Raw genomic sequence first — 24,091 nt, forward strand, 5'->3', positions numbered from 1 at the left:
GAAATGACTGACAAACTTTTGAAGGATTACGCAGCACCTTATGCACGAGGACTTCAATCTAGCATCACTCGACCACCGATTGAAGCCAACAATTTTGAAATCAAGCTTGCAGTAATCCACATGGTCCAGCAAAATCAATTTGGAGGAGGACCGTACGATGATCCAAATCATCACTTGGAGTTTTTCTATGAGATCTGCAGTACTATGAAAGTAAATGGGGTCCCTCTAGAAACAGTAAGGTTACTCCTTTTTGGATTTTCCCTAAAAGACAGAGCCAAGTAGTGGCTTAATTTTCTACCGGCAAACAGCATAACATCTTGGGATCAGTGTGAGCAGAAATTTTTGGATAAATTTTACTCGCCGAGTAAAACTACACACATGAGGAATTTAATTGCAAGCTTCAAATAGATAGACTCAGAATCACTATTCGAAGAATGGGACAGATTCAAGAATATACTGAGATAGTGCCCCCATCATGGCCTCGAGAAGTGGTTGGTGCTACACACGTTCTATAATGGAATCAACTATCACACGAAGGTGTCCCTCGATTCTGCAATAGGAGGGACGTTAATGAACAAGAGCCTTGATGAAGCTGAAGAGATCATAGAAAATGTGGCACAAAACCACCATCAGTGGACAACTGAACAATCTGGAGGTTCTTTCTCTGGGAATCCAATAAAGGCATCAGGAAAATTCGACGTAGATGCAGTCACGCTCATGTCTGCAAAGCTGGATGCTCTGACCAAGAAGCTTGAGACCATGGGGAACAACACATCCAATGCAATAGTGTGTGTTTACGAAATTTGTGGAAGTTCGGATCATGCTCAAGATATTTGCCCCTAGGGCCAATACAAGCACAAATAAACCAACTTGAGCAATGCGATGCGATAACTGGATATAACCAAAAGCAAAACAATCCCTACTCCAACACATACAACCCTGGGTGGAGGAACCATCCAAAATTTTCTTACCGTAGCAATCAAGATCAAGGACCAACAAAGCCAAGCTACCAACCTGGGCAACAAAGCTACCCACCTAGACCACAGATTTATCAACAACAGCAACCTTCACAACTGTCCAGAATCAAAAAAGATGCTTGAAGAAGCTCTCTTGGAGCAAAAAGAGATGAAGAATGAATATAGCAGTTGAATCAAAGATTGGAGAATTCTGAAAAGCATCAAAAGATGCAGGACAGCCAAATCGCTCAGATAGCCCAATCCTTTTCAAGAGCACCGGGAGCATTTCCGGGAAAGCTCGACATAAACCCGGTGGAACATTGCAACCGCATTGAGCTGAGGAGCGGATGGACTTTGGGAGACTCCCAAATGACTGCTCAGAAAGGAATTGACTCAGAAGAAGAGCCCTCTCCTCTTATGCCTAATTTGGTCCAAAACAAGGATAGGGAGGAGATCACCAAGAAGGTTGAAGGGACTCTTCCACTTCCCCCACAAAGTCAGATAATTCCTTTCCTCCAGAAACTAATTACATCCCAAAAGGATGAAGAGTTCCACCGATTCCTTAAGAAGATTAAAGAAATCTGCATTGAAGTACCTTTGATAGACGCACTGCACCAAATGCCGAAGTTCGCTAAATTTTTAAAAGGTATTCTATCTAACAAAAGATAGAATGGAGACTTCGAGACTGTGACATTGACAGAGAAGTGCAGCGCTCTATTCATGGCAGATATTCCCCCAAAGCTCCATGATCTAGGAAGTTTTTCTATATCGTGTAAAATTAGCCCTGAGCTCATACAAAAAGCTTTCTACGACTTAGGAGCGAGTGTTAGCCTACTTCTATACTCATTATGTAAGAAGCTAGGACTCCAGAACATCAAATTTACTACTATGGCACTACAATTGGTTGACTATTCATGTAGATACTCAATGGGTATAGTGGAAGACGTGCTAGTGGAGGTAGGCGGATGCATCATTCCCACATATTTTATTGTCCTAGATAGGGCTGTAAATGAACCAAGCGTTCGTGAACAAGCTTGGTGTTCGGTTTGGTAAGAGCTTGTTTATGTTCGTTCAATATACATAAGATTAACTAAACAAACAAGCTTGAACAACTCGTTAAGCTAAACAAACAAGCTTGAACATATATGTGTTCAGCTCGTTAACGTTCGTGAACAACGTTCGTGAACAATGTTCATGAACAATATTCATGAACCATATTCATTAATAAAACTCTTTTCAATATGCTAAATAAATAATAAAATAAACTAAATAAATAAATTTAAATTATCAAGCTCAATAACCAATCAAACAACTAAAAGTTTCAAACAATCAAACAAGCTTGAATTGAGAGCTTGATAATATCTAAATGAACCAAGCTCAAGACAAACTTGAACCAAGCTCAAGCCAAGCTTGAATTGAGAGCTTGATAACATCTAAACAAACCAAGCTCAAGCCAAGCTTCAAACAAGCTCAAGCTCATAAAAAATAAATCAAGCCAAGCTTGAACACTTATTTCAAAAGCTTGGTTCATTTTAAGCTCGGCTCGGCTCGGTTTGGTTACCTTATCAAACAAGCTTGAACACCCCAAAGCTCGACTCGGCTCGGCTTGGCTTATTTACAGCCCTAGTCCTGGACATGGAGGAGGATCCCAAGATCCCAATCATCCTTGGAAGACCATTCCTTGCCACCGCTGGAGCCCTCATCGATGTGAAAAATCACAAGTTATCCTTGGAGATTGGCAAAGAAAGGTTGGAATTCGATTTATCTGATTCTCCTAACTATGTCTATTCTTCTCAGGGAAATTCTAGCAAGATGAATATACACAAAGCTGAGAAATGCAATTTTCCAAGAGAGGTCGCCTCCAACAAGAAAAGAAGTACATCTGTCCTGCATGCGTGAAACTGAAGGAGCAGACTGAAGCATTAACCCTAGGAGGAGAGCTATGCTTACATGGGTTTAGTCCACACTAACTAATATGGAGTCGAGCTAAAGACCTAAAACAAACCCTTCTTAAGAAGCAACCCAAGGGTTTTTCGTTTTAATTTGTTATCAATTTATCGTTTTATTTTTTTTAATTAGTTCAATGAAGTTTTTATTATTATTATTGTCGGATCTTTGTTTTCAGGATGTGCATAACCTCCACGAGCTGGTCGTGATCATTTCATGGGTGTGGAGGCATCAGAGGAGTCAAAAAGGTGAAGGGCGAGACACTACGCATGTAAGAGAGTCGACCGTGTGACCCCACATGACCGTGTGGAGCTAACAGAGGAAGAAATGGCACTGGCCGTGCGACCCCGCACAGCCGTGTGGCTTGTGCAGAGAAAGAACAATACACAGCCGTGCCAAATGACACTGCTATGTGAAGTCACCAGAGGGGAAGAGGGCACGGGTCGTGCGATCGCGGCCGAGAGGAGGAAAGATCAGGCCGTGTCAACTGACGCGGTCGTGCCAAGCTATCAAGAGGAGGGTGTGCGGATTCTTACACGGCCCAGCCCAATTCCACTCCTATTAGGGCATGGGTGAGTAGAGGCTTACACGGCCGTGTCGCCACCATCATCTCCTTCCTCATACCCCCCCCCCCTTCTCTTTCCTTCCTCCCACAGGTTTCCAAAAGTGCTACCACCCATCTCCCACATTCATCTCATTCAAATCTACCTCTCCTGTCATCCGTGATGTCGAATATCATCGAAGGGAGCTCTCATCAAAGGAAAGGAAAAGAGTTGTTGATTGTCTCAAACAAGGGGAATGCACACTTCAAAGGTATATCTAACAACTTCGGCATTACTTTCTCTAGTGATGAACAATTGCATCATTATCACTCTTTATCCAAACGTTCTATTTTTAGCACTAGGTTTATGGACCAAGAAACCTTGGAAGTGCTGGGGTTTAGGAATGATATTGATTGGTTGCTTGATAAAATAGGTTGGACTAACGTAATGACCATGAAGTACCCAACTTATCCTCATATCGTCTTGGAAATTTTAAGCTCCATCACTGTTAATAATGTTCAAGGAGGAGGAAAGTTAAAATTTCATTTATTTAATGATGACTATGAATAGAGTCTTGAGGATTTTAATGTATGCTATGATTTGCCTAGGGATGGAGTTTACATAATCCTACCTACTTTTAAAAATTCAAATTTATGGGAGCAAATTGATGGACGGTCTTGCTTTAATCCCCATGTTTCTAATGGTTCTAGTATCATTAACCCAATTTTTCGATATGTCCATATGATGATGAGGAACACGATATTTGGAAGGGGTGGTAAAGAAGGAATTGTAAGACTTTCAGACTTGTATTGTTTATGGGCAATGATAGAAAATATGTCTATTAATTCTGGATATTTCTTTTTGAGGCACTTGATAACATTAGGAAAGACTTCTTCCTCTGCCCCCATTGTTTTAGGAGGATTGCTTACTCTTATTGCGATAATATTAGGTTATGATCTGAGTGGTCTTGAAATGATTGAAGATGTTTATCGAATGAATTTAAATTTTTGTTTAACCACTCGTTTGATCCGCCGAGAGGAATATGGGTATAGTCTTGTGATTAAGGATAGTTTTCCCCTTAGATTGCCCAACCCGGCTTTGACCATGATCCATGTTAAGGAAAATTGGCGTTTGACTTTAGCAAAACAACATATTAACCCACCTCCAACCTCCCTTTCTAGAAATATACCTTCGGTTAGTCGAGATATTTTGTGATTCGATTTCCAAGAATTTCGTCCTATTATTAACTCTCTTCATCATGACTTGGAACAAACTAATAGATTGTTTACTAGAAGTTTTTGCATGAAGGATGAGCAATTTAAGCACTTGCAGGACTATTTTAGGAGTGAAAGAGATTTAGGCACACGAATGTTTGAATTCATGGAAGCTCATAGGAAGAGAATGGCTTGGAATGAGGATTTTAGGTGGTATATGAGGAATTTTCAGAGTAGTATTGACGAGTTGTTCTCATATCATAAACAAGTAAGGGACTTGAGATGGGTAGTTGAGTCTTATCCTGAGCTTTCCGACCTCCCTGACCTTCAGACTCATTGGCTATTTTGATTTCATCGGGACGATGAAAAATCTAAGTCTAGGGGGGGGGTGTTGTGTTTGCACAACCTGAGTCATGTCGAGCTCTTTTCTTTTCTTTCTGTAAATTTATTTAGTTTTATCTACTTGCATTTCATTTTTATTTCTTTTAGTTTTATATTTCTACTTGCATCTCATTTGCACTTTCTTTTCCCACTTATAGTTTTGAGGCATATTTGAGAACATTAAACCCTCTACTTTCTCTGCTAACTTGTCCAATAGTAAAATGACTAGCATGTGTATTTTCTTAGTTCATGTGTTGTAGAAATAGTGTTAGTATGTTTGGTGTACCTCCTTTCTCTATCTTTAGTAGCATGAAATAAGCTAAGCATTGTACGAAGTTTAGTATAAGTCTTGGCCGAACCTTAAGGATCATACTTTCACTTCACTTAAGTACTTAACCTTGAATAGTAGAAATATTTTGAAATAATTATGATTCATCCAATTTGCTTAGTACTTTTGTTCCCATGGGGATTCCTTAGTTACATTTTGGTTACTAGATGACCTCGGATCATGGAAGCTCATTTGGAAAAATCTAAATCCCAACATATGCATCTGACATTTGTGATTAGTGCTACACCTCTATAGCACCAAAAATATATATATAAAAAAGAGCTGAATAAGGGATAAAAATAGTTGTCGTGAGTGGAAACTAACAATTTACCCCTTTGAGACCGAGTTAGGTTACTGGGAAAATAAATGTTATGTTTCTCTTGATTCCGAGTAGTATCCTTTGAGATCTTGTGTGATTTAAGGAAAACGAACCAAGTGTGTGGTAGGTAAGTGCCTATCACCGGGAACATTAGGAATTCAATTGTATGACGACTTAACTAGGATAGAAAATTGAAACTTGGAGAGTTTGAGTTACTTATTGCACCGAGCACAAGGAACTTATGCTTAGACCATACTTAGGTTACTCCACAATCATGCTTATCAATGGAATTAGTTGATAGAGTTAGGTGAGTATACTAGGGATTATGATACACTATAGGAACTCATGAACATAGATTGCAGCGTTTTGCTTGAGGACAAGCAAAGGTTCAAGTCTGGGGGTGTGATGTGCGTAGATATTATAATCGTTTATGCATGTTTTAACGCACATTCACTTTCTTTATTTGTATATATATTCTTTGCATGATCATCTCTCTTATCGTTTATTCAGTATTTAATACTCTTTTGTCGGAGATCTGCTCTTTGTTTGATTTTGTGTTGACAGGGACAACTTTTGGAGCGAAAATGGCGATTGTCGAAGCACCCGAGCAAAGCAGAGCACGGTCGTGCACCCCTACACGACTGTGTGGCGATTCCAGACAGAGAGCAGAGCACGGCCGTGCAAACATGCACGACCGTGTAGCCATTCACCGAGAGAGAGCAGAGCACGGCCGTGCAACCTTGCACAGCCGTGCCTCACTACCTGTTGGAATGTATACTAAAAGTCTAGCTTTTGTATAAATATTTACTTAGAAATAAGAATCATATTGGTCAAATATCTACATTTATAAGCTAAGTGTAGTTGTTCAATTAATTTATATTGTAGATAACATGATGTGTGGTGTCACACATAGAAGATCATGTTATTAGTTCTTTATAAATTATAAACAGTTGCTCATGACTAAGATGGATAGGAACAAACCATTGAAATAGTTATAGTGTAATTTGATATTAGTTTATCTTGACTATAAAATTACACTAGTACATTCAGAGTGTATTGAGCTGGACCATTTAAGGTAAATTCTTTTTATATTGACTGAATAAAAGAACAAAACCTTTGTTATTATGGAAGTGTGTGCTCTTAATCATGATATAATAACAAGCACATATACTTAATATTCATTTCTTTGATTTATCAAAGGGTACGATTTAGTTCGATAAATCAATAGGCCCGATAAGTTGAGAAATGGTATTATTTATATGGTGTGTTGTTGATTATAAAATGAAACTGTGTCCTAGTAATCTAGGTTGATAATGTCCCCAAGAGGAGCTCATAAGGATTGTCATGTTAAACCCTATAGGTTGACTTAGTCCGACATGACAATAAGGTTGAGTGGTACTACTCTTGGAATTGGATATTAATTAAATGAGTTGTCAGTAACTCACTTAATTAGTGGGCATTCGATATCTTAAACACATGGAGACTTACACACTCATGATAAGAAGGAGCCCATATAGTAATATAGGATTGGTGCGGTAGTTCAATAATAACTCTTTAGTGGTATGAGTTATTATTGATGAACCCGAGTTGGGTGTTCGGGGCGAACACGGGAAGCTCAAGTTCATCGGGAGATCAAAACTAATTCCTCCTCTCGGTCCCTGTCGTAGCCTCTTGTTTATAAAGTCTTATACCCACCCATACCTACCTTCTTACCCACCTTAAGGTGGCCTGCCAAGCCTAGCTTGGAGCCCAAGCTAGGGCCGGCCAAACCAAGGTTAGATGGGTCAAGTAGGTGGCCGACCCTAGCTTGAACCTAAGCTTAGGTGGCCGGCCACAATAAAATAAAAGGGATTTTATTTTTTAAAATCTTTTCATATGTGGAAGTCATGATTTAAAAGAGAGTTTTAAAAATTAAATCTTTCCTTTTATAAGTGTCTACAACAGATTAAGAGAAAGATTTGATATCTTTCCTTATTTATAGTTAAAAGGAAGATTTTAATTTTTGATAAAACTTTCCTTTTTGTAACCATTCTCATGGTTTTAAAAGAGAGTTTTAAAAATTATAAATCTTTCCTTTTATAGCTTTCTACAAAAGATTAAAAGAAAGATTTGATATTTTTCTTTATTTGTAGATTGAAAAGGAAGATTTTAATTTTTAGAAAACATTCCTTTTTGTAATCATCCACATGTTTTAATAGAGAGATTTTAATTTATAAAAGTTTCCCTTTATAACCAACCATGAAGGAAATTTTTTAAAGATAAATTTTATTTTAAAAATTTCTGAAAACAAATTAGAAAGTTTTAATTTTGTGTTTAAAACTTTCCTTGTTTGGAAGAGTTGTAGGGGTCGACCATATTAAAAAATAAAATGAATTTTTAATTAAATTTTCCTTTTCATTGGCAAGGAAATTAAGGAAGTTTTAATTAAAACTTTCCTTATTTGCAAGACCAAGGAATATAAAAGAGAGGGTAGAGGTGCCTCACCTCATAACAATCTATCTTCTATTATTCCTCTCTTCCTTGTGGTGGTCGGCCCTCTCTTCTTCCTCTTCCCCTATTCTTCTTCTTAAGTGGCCGTCGGCATCATCATCTTCTTGGAGAGATCTTGGTGGCCGGATTTTACTTGGAAAAGAAGGAGAGATAGGAGGCATTGTTTCTTAGCATCCCTTGGAGCTTGGTTGGTGGCCGAAGTTCTTCAACTCAAGGAGTTTGTTGTTGGCCGAAACTTGCAAGGAGAAGAAAGAAGCTTGGGTGGATTCTCGTCTTGGTAGATCGTCACCCACAAGATGTTCGAGATAAGAAAAGGAATACGGCAGAAGATCGTGAGGTCTATAAGCTATAAAAGGTATAACTAGTTATTAGTTTCTGCATCATAACTAGTTTTTCTTTTTCTTTAGATCTTGAAATACCAAACACAAGAGGCTAGTGATTCTAGGTTTCGGATTTGTGATTCGAATTTGTGTTTCTTTTGGTTTTTCGATCTTGTGATTCGATTGTTCTTAATGGTTAAACCTAGGGTTACTAGAAGGAGATTAAATATTGAATTTCTTTGAAAGGCTTTATCGAGGCAGTGGTGGATGATCCCATACCCAAGAAGGCCTAGTGCCTCACCATGTTTGACCTGAGAGCCAATCTCTGAAATAAATATTTAATCGAATTTGTAACATGGGTGGATTTGGATCAATAATGTTAAGCATCGTTTGCGATCCAAGTCTAAACCTCTAAGAATAGATAAGTTAAATTTGGAATCAATAATGTTAAGTTCTATTTGCGATTCCAAATTTAATTTCTAAAGAACACAATAGGTTGATAGGAATGGTTCAGAACTTGTACAAAAATTTTTGTACAGGGGAACCGGTACGATATTCCGAGTAGCAACCAACACTACCAGCAGCCAAGAACCACACGGCCATGTGAGCCTCACACGGCCGTGCAGTGCAGCCCGAGCCAAAGCAAGACATGACCATGCAGACATGGCACGATTGTGCCACTTTACCCGAAGACAAGAAGAGCTTGGCCGTGCGAATTTCGCACGGCCGTGGCACGGGTCGTGCGGCGCCCGTGCCCTAGCCTATATAAAGGCTTTTAGCTCTTCTTCTTGAGTGGAGGAGGTGAGCCGTTAGAAAGGATTTACCTTGCTGTCGTTCCACGCTATCCTGGACTTCCGAGATCACCGTCATCATCACACCAACTCCAGAAGCAAAGGATTGGACCCGAATATCACTAGACGTTATTGGATAAGCATCTTTTCTCTTTCTCTCTTCTCGTTTGAGGATTGTATGCTTACTTTTATTATGTCTTTGGATTTTTCTCTGCCTTCTATGAAGTAGATCCCTTGTTCTAGGATCAGGGAGTAGTTGTGGATAGAGTTTGATGTAAGACTCATGTTTATGCCTTTACTTATTGGATGATTTTGCTTGCTTTGTTTCTATTTGATATGCATGAGACTCGCTGAGATTATCTTGTCATATTGGTCGATTGTGTAGGAATTGCTAATTTCATAAAGAGATGATCTTAGATTGTATACCCGAGGGACCCTAGTAATAGGGTAACCCGTTCACGGACATCTAGGATACTCCCTTGAAAGAAAAGACAACTTCTCCATAAGGAAGTAAGAGACCGAACTAAACCCTTATCTCTATCCTTAATGATACCGATTGGATTTGCATTCTTGTGATCTACCGAGGTGCCTTAGTGACAGGGGTTAACCGTAACAGGATTTCATAGGAATCTTCTCCGTTTAGTGCTTAAGGATAGCAGCTTTAACTTCTGGCGAATGCATGTTGATTGACAATGAGGAAAAGATAGAACATGATACATCAGGTTCCACCACAACGAAATCGAACTCCTAGAACTCTTCCCAAGCTAAGTTAACCTTTCTCTCTTTTGCTAGTTCTCACGTCTACTTCCCCATTCCCTTTCCTCTTAGGAAATAGTTAACTTACAACCATCGGTAGTTTAGCTAATTCTATGTGAATAATCACTAGTGCTTATAACCAGTCCTTGTGGGATCGATAATCTTTTATTACTGACGATGTATCCGTGCACTTGCGGAAGCGTAACAATTGACCTAAGCCCAATCGATCAGCCGATCGATTGGAAGAGTGATGTGATAAGCAGCGGCCCAATCGATCGACTGATTGATTGGGAGCAATTGTCGCGAGCACAGAGAGCTGTCCAATCGATTAGCTGATCGATTGGGCTCCCCAATCGATTGGTCAATTGATTAGGGCTAGGTTTCTCACTCAAACACGAGAGCAGAGAAGAAGGCTGATTCGATCAGTCGATTGATTCAACCTCCCCAATCGATCAGCCAATCAATTGGGATATGACCGTTGTGCAGGATGCAAGTTATTCTTGGGGCATTATTTCTATAGTACAAGTCCCTACACTCCCATCCATAACATTATCATAAGCAGGATAAACTACACCAAGATTAACATTAAGAACAGGAGTAACAACAACATCGGTAGACACAACTAAATTTGTTTCTTCAAGTGCTTTTACATGGCTTCATTTTCTTTATTTTAAGTTACAATAAAATTTTCACACTTGATTTGTAAGTTGCAAAATCTATTGCAATTATCGGTTGTATGCCCTATTGCTTCACACATCTCACAATATAGCTGTTGTGGCCTTTGAAAGTAATCAGGAAGGTTTCTCCATTTTTGCCCATACACTCCATATGTAGGATCAAATATCATCAGGCAATCCTTTGTATCATTCCAATCTACACCACAAAGATGATAATAGAGATTAGAAAATTTTACAGCATTAAATTGATTGAACCATTGATTTTGAGCATCCATTTGGCTTTATCAGAGAAAAAAAGAAAATGTAAAAAAAGATAAAAAGAAAAGAAATCTATATTAACCAAATTTCTATCCAACTAATATTGATTGACACAATCCTAGCAACGATGCTAAAAGCTTGATGTGGCCAAATCTATAAGTGCACAAAAGTGTCATCAAATAATAAAAGATCGAATTCATAGAAACTGAGAATTAAGTACTAGTTAGAATGATAAAATAGGTTATCTAGAGAATCAACACTACAACAAAAACGTTAAAAGACAACACCCCAAAGACAATGGTTTTAAGAGAAATTGTTGTGAATTTGATTAAAGACAACGATTTTTGACAAAACCGTTGTCTTTGAACTCCCATTAAATATAAAAGACAACGGTTTTGTGAAAATTGTTGTCATTGAGTGATTTTTTTTTAAAACAACAACACTTTTTACAACGGTTTTCTAAACCGTTGTCTTTAAGCGCGTTTTTAGGGGCTACGACAACAGTTTTGATAAAACCGTTGTATTTGATTTTGGTCTTTTCCCCCCTCGCGCACAGTTTTACTTTCCCTCTCTCCAAATATCTTTTCGGCGCTGTGTTTTCTCCTTCACATTCCCGAACCCTAGCTATTTTTCCTTTTCCTCTCCATCGAGCCAGCAAGAAAAGGGTTGTTCTGGACTCTCTCACTTGCGGCTCTTTTTAAAGCACACCTCCGCAGCAAGAGGATTTGGCCGGGAACTTTTGGCAGCATTGTAAGTGAAAGATTTTTTTTCCCCTGAGATCTGAAAAGTTGATCTTCTCAGATCTCATTCATGAACACTTGTTCCAGTGATCATCATCCTTTCTCTGACAATTGCTATGCCTGCTTATGTTTACCTTTCTATGTTGTTTGTTTTCTCTAATAATCCTTCTTGATCAGTGAAAACTGGCCCTAGCATTATCGATGCAGCCATGGGGAGGATTGCTCAGACAACTAAAGTCAAAAGTGAAGGAGGCTATGAAAAGGTATTTCATCAGACTTTTGAGAAACTTCCAGGAGAGAAACTCAAGAAGTCATATGCATGCTATTTATCGACATCATCTGGCCCCGTAATGGGGGTTTTGTACCTCTCTACTGCTAACCTTCCATTCTGCAGTGATAATCCTCTTTCTTACAAAGTTGGAGATCAGACTCAGTGGTCATATTACAAGGTACTTCACAACTCACTCTTCTATTTTTCACTGGTCATATCCTGTAATGATAATTCTTTTACATGTTCTGCACTAATATTCGTTAAAAATTTCCCTTGTTAACTTTGAAATTACAATCATCTTGAGGAATTAAGCACCACATTAGTCCATTTATGCCCGTTTGTGGTTTTGTTTCTTGTGACCTAGTTCTTCGTGTTTTGAAGATTAGCTGTCATTCTGTAGGTATTTGGGAAATAACTTGCTTTTAGGTGGAATTCCAATGGAAATAGGGATGCTGAAGAACCTTACTTTGTTAGATTTGAGTGTAAATAGACTCATTGGTCCTACCTCCTATGCTTGGAGAGTTAACTGTCGTCACAAAATTGTACGAAGTAATCACTGCTTGGATTTTGAACGCTAGTGAATTTGGTGGCTAATTTGCGTTAATTGGCTTCCCTTTTTCATCTCTTTTTAGAGATCTTCATTCCAATGGTTTGACTGGTAAGATACCTCCAGAACTTGGTAAGTTGAAGAATCTTGTAGAGTTACGATTAGACAGGAACAGGCTTGAGGGACAAATTCCAGGAGTTACCATGTCAAATTTCTCAGCAACTTTACATACCATGTAAGTTATATTTGTATTATTTTTTATTTATTTTCTTCAAATGCTATGGCTACTAAACTTCTGTTTCCTAGTTAAGATATTATTAAAACTTCTCCACATCATCGACAATGTCTTTTTCCAAGGAAAATATTCTTATACATCATTTCTCACTTCATGGACATATACAACTACCCCACCTAGTAGGACAAGTTTGGTTGTTATTGTTATTTGTATGGACATATGCAACTCGAGAATAAACAATGAAAAATGACCTTATGTTTGTTTTTTAACTTAGTCGATCCAATCAATATGAACATTTCTCTTGGTAATTGTTGAATTTTTTTTACAATTAATTTTCAGTTGTCATTGGATTTTGACTGTCATCGACCCTTATGTGGAGATGGTTTATTTGTTCGATTCACTTAACAATCATAATCGTTATGAGGACTAGAAATATGTAGTGGATATAAGTACATATTTTTTTAATTAAGCATGTAATTTATTACTCATATGTCAACTCTTGTTGTACGAAGAAGTTTGAAATTGTTCAATTCGAACAAGGAAAGGAAAGGGAAAACGAAGCCTATGTGTGAAGTTGTAAAGGTTTGTATATTATATACACACACATATGTTTACTTGTGATTAATTAAAAAATATTTAAATGTGTATTATTCATTGACAATTTTTTGTTAACATAGGGTCCTCGACAACCTCATGCGAAACAATGTGGATTTTATGTGATGAAATTTATAAGAGAAATTATTGAAGGAAATGCTACCCGTGCGAAAGATTCAATTATCTCAATGGTAATATTTGGCATATTCTCAATTTTCTTAAATAATTTCTTTTATTTGATTTTGCTTCTTCATTATTGATTTTTTTACTAATATAATCGGGGTTTCTTAGCAGTTCATGAAAATAATTTACTCTAACAAAGAAATTGACGAAGTGCGCTCCGAATGGGCAAATCATTCAGGATTTTCTAATATTGGTCCGAGAGTACTAGTCAGGAGCATAAAGCCAATACAAAAGGATGAGGAGGTTTACATCACTTATATCGACTTGCTGGAACCTAAGGTATTAAGTGCTGGTACTTGTTGGCTAGAAATGATAGAAGGTTCTAACTTGACTGTACTTAAGTTTCCATGTTTGATTTTACTTTTTGGGTACCATAGTAACTTTCTACACCCTTTCAAATTTTAGTTCATTATAGAATACAACTAGATACAAGTGATCTGATTCAGCTTTCCTCCAATGTCCTTTGCACGATTGGAGAGATGATACTTTGCATAGACAATTCTGACTATTAAAGTTTTTTTGAAAAAAGATTGAAAAGAGAGTTCAAAAATCGAGAATCGACTCAAAATTCCACTTGGGATTGTTGGTTTTCTCATTCACACTGCTTGTTGTCTTATTTCAATCATCGGTGATGTTAGAGGGCAGGGGTTGATGTTGGGAGTAGAACTTGTGACCGATAGAAAGGAGAAGATGCCTACCAAGGCAGAGACAGTAGTCTTGTTTGAAAAACTCAAGGGTATGTTTCTCCACTTTTTCTTAACAAACTTCTTGTTACTATGCCAAACTTGCTTGTAAATAGATCTGGGAGTTTTGCTCGGGAAAGGAGGCCTTCAGGGTAATGTTTTTGGTATAAAGCCACAGATGTGCTTCACCAAAGAAGATGCAGTTATTCTTCGAGACTACGGAATATAAAAGGAGAATTGTTTAAGATGCAGGTGTTTTTGATGCAAGGAATGAACTTTGTTAGGTTGTGAATTGCCTTGCTAATGTCTACTTATGATTAATTAGTAAAACTCTGATATGTCCATTCTTATTGATGTATAAAGGAGCATAAGATTGTTTAATTCAACCAAGGAAAACAAAGGGAAAAAACAAGTTACATGGGAAATAATAAAGGTATGCATGTCTACTTATGATTAAATTATAAACAATTAAACATGTATATTAGACATTTACAATTTGTTTTTAACATGATATTAGACATTTACATATCATCTTTTGATTATTTTTTACTAATCTAATCTATGTCTTTGTTCATAGTTCATCAAAACGCAGTACTCTAGAAAAGAAATTGATGAAGTGCGTTCCGAGTGGGCAGAATGCATACAAGACTATATTTATGACTAGGTATGTAAAGTTATATAATGACTAATACACATTTCAGTATTTATGACTAGGTATGTAAAGTTATAATGCTTACAAGGCAAACTCATTCTCATTTCAGTATTTCTTCTCTCTCTCTCTTTATATAGTTCTTCTTTTCAAACCGAAAAAAAATCACAATGTTTTTAGAGTCCATGAAATCCCAAACAATCTTCAAATCACAATATAAATCACAGTTTGTTCAATTTATGTCAAGCTTCTGTTCTCTGAATAGTGTGTCTAAGCTTACTTGATCCAACCCGAACTGTTTGATTCTCCTTATTGGTGTTCATTGTTAATATTATCAAAGATATAGATTTGCATCGAGTTTGATGGAGGAATAAGATCCATTCTGTCTGGAATTAACATGATGATGAGATCTAACTCAAGATATGCCACTTATTGCATTGGTGAAGCTATGTACCATTACCAATCTTCAAATCTGATTTCATCTCTTCCCTTCTCCAACTGCAGATATAGTCAAGTTGATTTCTTAAGGAAGAAATTCTACTTGTATAATTGCACCCTCATTTCAAGTCTTGTCTCAGTGAAGAGTTTCAGTTTAGGTGGTAGTGATTATCAGTTTAGAAAATCATATTCTGGATTGCATAAAGTGATTAACAGTTTAGATGGTTTAATGGATTAGTTTGTTCGCTTTTTATAGAAATAATGTTGAAACTAGTTTCGTATACTGCTTTGAGATTTTTTGTGGTTTTTATGCAAACTGTACATCCTCAAGCTTTGAGATCTTACTAGAGTATTGCTGCTGTAATGTTGAGACATAAGGTACATGACTTCGATCCTCTATGATTTCATCTTTCTGTTGCTGCTGTTAGCTATTCTAGCTGCTTTCACATAATACATGGTTCAAGATATAATGTCAAGTTTATATAATATTCATCAACTTTTTTCATGCTCACTTGCTTAACTACTCATGAAAATGTGAAGCGGCAACGTTTCTCGTGCTTATTTGACCATTCTTTTACTTCAACATTTCAGAAGGTCAAGATTTATGTACTTCACAATTTGGTTTCCACTGTGCAAAAGATGCAAAGCTGCAAGAAGTTTATAATTGTTTATACCTGTTGATAAGTTTTCTACTTTTGGGGTTTGTTTGTTTCAATTATCACTTTAGTTTGTAGTGGTTTATTAGATTATCCGTTTTAATTATCAGTTAACGTTTGCAATGATTATCAGTTTATACATGCATGTTTCTACTCTTTTTCTATGGCTTTAACTATATTTTATTTTCATAACAGGGAGAAATTGCTGGGTTTGCAAGCTGGGTATGCAGAAAAAGAACCAGTACATGAATATTGTTGCACATCCGATCCTGACTTGATTTATTCAGAAAAAGGACAATTTAATTTACATGGTTGTGGTCTTATAAACTTAATTTTGTGGTTTCAGCTTTTGTGGTTGTCATGATTGGATACTACTTGTGGTCATGTTTGGATAGCTTGTAGTAATTGTATAGAATTGTTTATAAACTTAAGTGAATGTACACATGTACCGGTTTTTGGTTGAGACAAGATGTATATATAAATTAAAGACAACTGATCGAATGTATATATGTTGAAAATTATTTTTGTGAATGTATAAATGTTTTACCAGTTTGTGTGCAATAGCCATGGTTTTAACCGTTGTGAAAAGTACATATATATAGACATGCAACTGAATGTACAAAGACAACGATTTTTAACCGTTGTGAAAAGTATTCTAAGACAATGGTTTTAAACTAAATTTTGAAGAAAGACAACAGTGTATATGTTGTTAAAAGTATATCTGCGATTAAATTTTTGCAAAACTGGCAATTACAATGGTTATATACTGTTGCAGAACTATTGTCTTTGGTATTAAAAGACAACACTTTAAATCCGTTGCATGACTGTTGTCTAATGTGGTCAAAGACAACGGTTTTAAACCGTTGTCTTTTACCGCACATTTAACAACAGTGTCAGTTACAGCGGGTTTGAAGGGCCTATGACAACGATTTTTAACCGTTGTCTTTTAATGTTTTTGTTGTAGTGCAATGGCAGTTGAAGTCATGAACAAGCTTAAAAGAATTGAGAGAGATAGAGAGATACAGTGAGAGAAGCGATGTGATCAAGTAGGTGAGAAGAAATAAGAGAGAAGGTAGAATGATCACAGCAAGAATGTAGAGTGTGATCAAAGCAGGAAGACAGAGTGTGATCATAGAAGGAAGGCAAAGTGTGACCAAGGTAAGAAGATAGAGTGTAATCACAGAAAGAAGGCAAAGTGTGATCAAAGCTAGAAGGCAGAATGTGATCAAAGTAGAAAGATAGAGAGATTACAAAAAGGTTCAATGGTGAAGGCAATTATAGGACTTTAGTTTCACTTAAATGATTGTAAACACCTAATCTAGTTTAGTTTCCTATTCTCAATGGTATTTATGTAGGTAGACCATCCTATGGTATCTGATGTGAACTTTTTCTTTTACAACAACATTTAAACCCTAATCATCATCTATCTTCAGAAGGATCATAACTAGTGATCAAAAGCTAAGGGGATCCTGTCACTAGATTCCTCGACCTTTAATTAACCACATTTTTTACTGCGTGATAATGAATTAGGTTTGATCCATTAAGTTCTATGACGGCCTAGGGTTCCTTGCAACATACCAAGTTGCACTTTCGTATCTAACTCTTCGTGTCTCAGTTTTCTATGGGATCAGATTCTCCTTTCAGTTCATCTCCAAATCCTCATGGGATGCGAATCTCGTGCTGTTGGCATCAAGATTGTGTTAATACGATAGATTCAGACCATAAACACATATTTCATCAAACAAGAAACATGTAAGCATATAGATTAAATGAAAAGATGTTCACATATCAAAAGGGCTAATCCCTAAATCCTAGAATCAGGAGAATTACTCCATAATAAAGGAATTACAAACCAAAGACACTAGTAAAAGCATTTATACATATCAAAACAGATAATAGAGATAGAGAAATGCTTAGAGAGAAGATTTTCGATGTCTTCGGAGTGGTTCCCTTGCACTGCAATCGAACGGATCACTGAAGTGAATGAAGATGATTGCTCTAAGATTTCTCTTAAAGAGGGAACCCCTCTTTGAAGGAGGAGGACGAAGTCTTCTAGTCCAAGATTTCTTTTCCAAATGAGGAGAGCTCCTTTTATAGTGTAGAAAGTCGAACATCAAACATGGCTCATGCCGCTAGGAACAGGTGGTCGTGGTTAGGAAGCTGAGCCAAGCACGGGAACCCATGTCCGGATATGGCCATATGGGGTCTTCACTTCTTGATCTTCTTCCAATTTTGCTCCGATTTGCGTCTTTGTCAATAAAAACAAGCAAAGAATAGTTCTCCGATTTAAAAGAAGCACACAAAAATGAAAACATGAATATATGCATATAAAATGGGATAGGATGTCTCCAACTACGATAAAATCTATATAAAATGCACATATATATCAAGAATTTAACATTTAAATATCACTAGGATATATGTCCTTTGTTGCAAGTCTAATTATGTCCTAGGACGCACACCAACACCAAAGATATATTAAACTTAGACAATGGCTTCTTTTATAACATTTGGTACACAGGTAGAAATGAATGTCATACAAGAGACTATAATTGCACAAGAGGCAAAGATATCTGAATTAAAGCAGAAATTGAGGATGATGCGAGAGGTATAGGATCAACGGGATTAGGAGACATGAGGGCATGCCAACAAGATATATATAAGAGATGCTATAACAACCTCATGCAACATCATCCTAGTGGATTACTCTCATATATAGTTTGAGTCGACTCTCACCCACAAAAGTGAAGATGGATCTTCAACTATAGCACATTTTATCAGTTAGTTGGCACTATCATTTGTATGACATGATACTATCTTGTTTTAATCAATTTTTATAATTTACTACTCTTTATTTATTAATATGTATTATATGCTATTGAATTTCTAGAGATACGTTTTCAATATCCATTGATATTTATACATTTATTTATGGATAAATTAATATTAATGTGTGGGTAAATTAAAATCAATATAAATTAATAATTATATATTTTAAAAAAATATATTACACAAAAAAATAATTGATCAGTAATTTTTTTAATCATTTTCCCTAAAATTATAGGCTATATATATATATATTTTTATAAAAATAGTTGATAAATTAATAAAAAAACGTCTATTAATTAATTAAAATTATCAACCAAAAATATATTTGTATTTACTGACAAAAGAACTAATATTTTTTTAAAATTTACTTGTCAAGTATATATATATATATAGATATATATATAATCAATGATTTTAAAAAAAATATTGATCATTTGTTTGACAGATAATTTTTTTAAAAAAAATATTAAGTTTTTTTTTACTATAATATAATATTTATTATTCATGGATTATCAACCCATTAAATTTTCTGACTAGTAATCTATATTTATAGGTCAAAATAAAAAAATATTGGTCATTTTTTTATTATTTTTTAGCTTGTAATTCGTGATCTTAAAAAAGTCTCCCATTAAAGAACATATCTTATTACGAGAGCCATATCTTACAAAAGATTATGCCAATTAATGAATTAAATAATAAAAAAAATAAAACAATCAAATTATTTTTTAATTTCAGATTTGCTAAATGAAAAAACATAAATACTTTTAAGGTGGAGCTAGTCTATCCCGTTGGAGTATTATCCTGGCTCTGCCTCCGTGATTATCGCTTCAGATTAAAATATAAAATTGACTCATTTATAATCAGCTGTTTTAAGCAATCCACATGATAAATGTTGTTCTGGGAACCAGACAAGTGAAATTCTTAACCCATGCATCTTCTTGTCCATATTCCTATTTCGGCGTTCAGTACTCATTTTATAATCTTATTTGTGGTTTATTCTTCTATACCTAATCACAGACTGGGAAGAAGGAATCATTAATTGTCACTCACAAAGAATGGTGCTTGTAACGGTTCTGGCAGCAGCTGCTCCTTGGTCCTTCAATTCCAGCCTTGCGTACAGTGACTTTGGTACATGGTTCCAAATAATTGACGTGCAATGCGAACAACCAATGACGGTGGTAACTGGTAAATTAAATCAGTAGATCGCTATATAATGGATCGGTCTACGTGATAAAGAACACTGGTAGGAGAGAAATTAGAAATGGGTTTCCAAATTGAGAAGATATGGATGGCCATAATGGTGGTGGCCATTTGCCTGAGCAACGGGAGAGTAGAAGCCCATCTCGAAGTCGGATTCTACTCCGGCAGCTGCCCCACGGCTGAGCTCATTGTCAGGGAGGAGGTTGAGAAGGCTCTCACCGAAGACCAAGGCCTCGGCGCAGACCTTCTTAGAATGTTCTTTCATGACTGCTTCACAAATGTGAGTGGCGCACAACGTACCTCTAACACCGTACCTACTGTTCCATTAAGTTTGCATGAACATCAATGTGTGTGTTTTTGTGGCAACTTGATCGATCTAGGGTTGTGATGCTTCGATTCTTCTTGATTCGACGGAGAACAACACCGCGGAGAAGGATGCGAAGGTCAACCTCACCCTCGAGGGATTTGAGATCATCGACCACATGAAGGAGAGGCTGGAGGCGGTGTGCAAAGGAGTCGTCTCCTGTGCTGACATTCTTGCTTTTGCTGCAAGAGATAGCGTGGTTCATGTAATCACCCTTATCGATACGATGCGTACCTTCTTGAATTTTATATATTCTCATTAAATATGTATTAAGCTTTATTAAATAATGGAACAGTACGGAGGAGTTCACTTCAAAGTCGCAGGAGGAAGAAGGGACGGAAGAGTGTCCAGCTCAGCTGATGCAAGCATTCTCCCTTCATCGGATCACAACCTTAGCCATCTCACTAAATTATTTATCTCGAGAGGATTGAGCCAAAGTGACATGATTATTCTCTCAGGTTCCAACGTATACTAAACTATATAACAAATTGTTTGATCATTGTAAAATTACTTCAATATGAAGCAAACTGTAATGTGTAGATCGTACAGCTATGCATTAACACTAATTAAAACACGGCCTAAATTATGATTTGATGCAGGGGCGCACACAGTAGGCATCGCCCACTGCGACGCCTTCGCCGAGCGGCTCTACGATGTACACGCCGATGGATACGAGGCGATGGACGAGAAGTACGCAGCTCATCTGCGGCAGCAATGCCCACCGGGAAGCAACAACACGGTGGTGTTGAACCCGCACAGCCCATACGTTTTCGACAACCGCTACTACAAGAACCTGCTCAGCCGCCATGGCCTCTTGGTCTCCGACAGAACCCTCCTCTCTACACACGGCACCATGACGCAAGTCAAGCGCTACGCCTCCAACTACAAGCGCTTCCAGCGCAAGTTCGCCGACGCCATGTTCAAGCTCGGCGAAATGGACGTCCTAACTGGCGCCGATGGCGAGATCCGAGCCAATTGCAGAGCCATCAACTAATCGTGACAGTGAATTAAAAAATTCCATGATTTAAGCTGCTCAGACAGTTATCCTTCCTTTTCAGTATATGGTGTTGTTTTATGTGTTCTATATAAAATTGTGCCGTGCATGCCCGAATCCATGAATACATGTCAGAGAATGTTTCCGAATTCCAACATTTAATGTTTGTGTGTTAAACATTGTTACGGTGTTTTGCAAAATTTGTCGTGTTTGACTGTTTGTGTGTTAAACATTTTTATGGTGTTTTGCAAAATTTGTCGTGTTTGACTGTTTGTGTGTTAAACATTTTTATGGTGTTTTGCAAAATTTGTCGTGTAATATTAATTATTTTGGACTAATTGTCGTACACGCGTCAGGATAAGGTACGAGTGATGTAGAACAAGTGCCAATGGGAGGCTGTTGGCCTTCCCATGTGATTATATTCCCTGTATCAAACTGATTTGTTTTTTTATAAAATTATGGAAAATTAAATCGTAAATGATGATTTGCTTACTAGAATTTTATGAGGTCGAAATTCTGTGGACCTCACTTTCAAAATAATAAGTTAGTTACAATATTTATGTTGGTATGGTCAAGTAGTAGTTTAAAGTGCTATCGCGACAAAATTGATTCACCGTAGAATATATGCCAATTAATCCAATTAAATTGTTAGCTAACATATCACAATCAATCTGTGTTAAATCAGTTGCACGTGTAAGAAACTGACAGTACTTATGTTGGTATGCCTGTTGTCATTGTCATCTCCTACTGTTGCTATGAATTTCGACGTCGATATATATTTTCTGTCGATTTCGGCATCGACATTATTTTCTACCGACTTCGACGCCGACACTAGTTTCTGCCGATTTTGGCACCGATGTCCTATGCTGTTAATTTCGACGTCGACGCTCTTTTCTACCGATTTCGGTGTTGAAGCCCTAAGTTGTCGATTCTGACACTGACGCCCTTTTCTATTGATTTTGACACCGACACCCTGTGCTACTGATTTTTATATTTGACATCTTTTTCTGCCTCAGATTCTTTGTGTGATCACGGGTCATCCTGACATCAGTTTTTTGCGGATCATACAAATGTGTATCCTTACAGTTTGGTTATTTTGAGAATTATTTGTTCTGTCATCATGCCTGGTCGTGCAAATGCTTCATGGAAATCGAATTCATATATGTTTGAGCAGTTTCAACAGTTCCTTGCTTCACATCCCTCTGCCATGTCAGCTTCCTCTCATATATGTTTGTCGTCGTCTGGTATTTCAGGTATATCTTCATCCTTGTGGATTTTGGACTCTGGTGCCTCCCATCATATGTCATCCAATTTGTTATCGTTTATTTTTTTTCTCCCAGTTTATCTATATCTATTGTGACTGCTGATGGTACTCCTATGTCATTAGTAGGTGTTGGTTCAATTGTTACATCTTATTTATCTCTTACTAATGTTTATTATATTTCGAATCTTACTTTAAATTTTATTTCAGTTAGTTAATTATGTGAGTCTGGATACCTAGTTTCTTTTACTTCATTCAATTGTTATGTTCAGGATCTGTAATCTCAGAGGATGATTGGGGCATGCCATAAGCAAGGAGGACTCTATGTTTTAGATCAACTCAAATTACCAGAAGTTGTAGCTTCGAGTATGGATTTATCGTCTTTTCATCTGAATCGTTCATCTTCTGATTTTTATTTGTGGCACTCTCGCTTAGGTCATGTTTCAACGCCTCGTTTGTAGTTTTTAGCTTTTATAGGAGCATTAGGACCTTTAAAAAATTCTGATATTTCTGATTATAGTGGTTGTAAACTGGCCAAATTTTCTGCCTTACCATTTTTTAAAAGTCTTTCTTTTTCTTCTGCTCCATTTGATCTTATCCATTCTGATGTGTGGGGACCCTCTCCTATTCCTACAAAAGGGGGGTCAAGGTATTATGTTTCGTTTATTAATGATTACACTCGTTACTCTTGGGTCTATCTTATGAAACACAGGTCTGATTATCTTACAATTTTCAATAACTTTAGAGCTCTTGTGAAAACTCAACATTCTAGTGTCATAAAGTGTTTTCATTGTGATTTGGGGGGTGAATACACTTCAAATCAATTTTTACATTTACTTGCTTCTGATGGTACTATTCATCAAACCTCGTATACAGATACTCCTGAACAAAATGGCGTGGTTGAACGAAAACATAGATATCTTGTTGAAACAACCCGTTCATTTTTATTATCTGCTAGGGCTTTTAGTAACTTTTGGGGAGAAGCAATCCTTTGTAACGCCCCGCCCTTCCCCGCCACTCAGGAAGGGGGGAGAAAGGACGGGGGTTACTTGCAAACATACATACATGGCAGCGGAGGTAAATAATGTTATTTTTTTAAAACAAATTAAACTAACTTAAGCATACAATCATGTTGTCATAGAAACATGCTCATTATCATAGGATCATATATCCAATATATCATGTTAACATTCATAACTTGATCTAACATTTACTACTTACTACATAATGCATAGCATTTTACTTGAACTAAGCATACTATTAGAGATCATCAAAACATAAGTTCATAGTGAGTAGACATCAATAAATATCATCAATCATACGTAAAGTTTTAGAACATAGAAACATTAAGCAGATTTATTCCACCATGCCATTGCCACACACATTCTTGCCCTTCCTGCTGCTCCCTTTTAATTCAACCATTCATTTCCTTTGTCTGTAGTACAAGGGAAATTAAACTATAAGCACA

General features: G+C 36.9%; 1 protein-coding gene and 1 pseudogene across 1 annotated transcript; one reads left to right on the plus strand and one right to left on the minus strand.

Moving 5' to 3' along the window:
- Positions 1-410: 410 nt before the first annotated feature.
- LOC121968922 lies at positions 411-482 on the minus strand (annotated as a pseudogene).
- Positions 483-20,030: 19,548 nt separating this feature from the next.
- On the plus strand, positions 20,031-21,547 carry LOC121968466 (peroxidase 5-like). Its single transcript, XM_042518825.1, has 4 exons — positions 20,031-20,284; positions 20,385-20,573; positions 20,664-20,826; positions 20,968-21,547. Exons 1-4 carry the CDS (start codon positions 20,066-20,068, stop codon positions 21,360-21,362), a joined length of 966 nt encoding a protein of 321 aa, XP_042374759.1. The 5' UTR covers positions 20,031-20,065; the 3' UTR covers positions 21,363-21,547.
- The last annotated feature ends 2,544 nt before the right edge of the window (positions 21,548-24,091 follow it).

The sequence above is a fragment of the Zingiber officinale genome, chromosome 3B (assembly GCF_018446385.1).
Source record: "Zingiber officinale cultivar Zhangliang chromosome 3B, Zo_v1.1, whole genome shotgun sequence".
In the NCBI taxonomy this organism is placed as follows: Eukaryota; Viridiplantae; Streptophyta; class Magnoliopsida; order Zingiberales; family Zingiberaceae; genus Zingiber; species Zingiber officinale.

Bases quoted from the DNA above. Each gene is read 5' to 3' on its own strand.
- LOC121968466 (XM_042518825.1), top strand. From the start codon at position 20,066: ATGGGTTTCCAAATTGAGAAGATATGGATGGCCATAATGGTGGTGGCC. The intron at 20,574-20,663 runs GTAATCACCCTT...ATAATGGAACAG, and splicing joins CAAGAGATAGCGTGGTTCAT to TACGGAGGAGTTCACTTCAA. The intron at 20,827-20,967 runs GTTCCAACGTAT...GATTTGATGCAG, and splicing joins TGACATGATTATTCTCTCAG to GGGCGCACACAGTAGGCATC.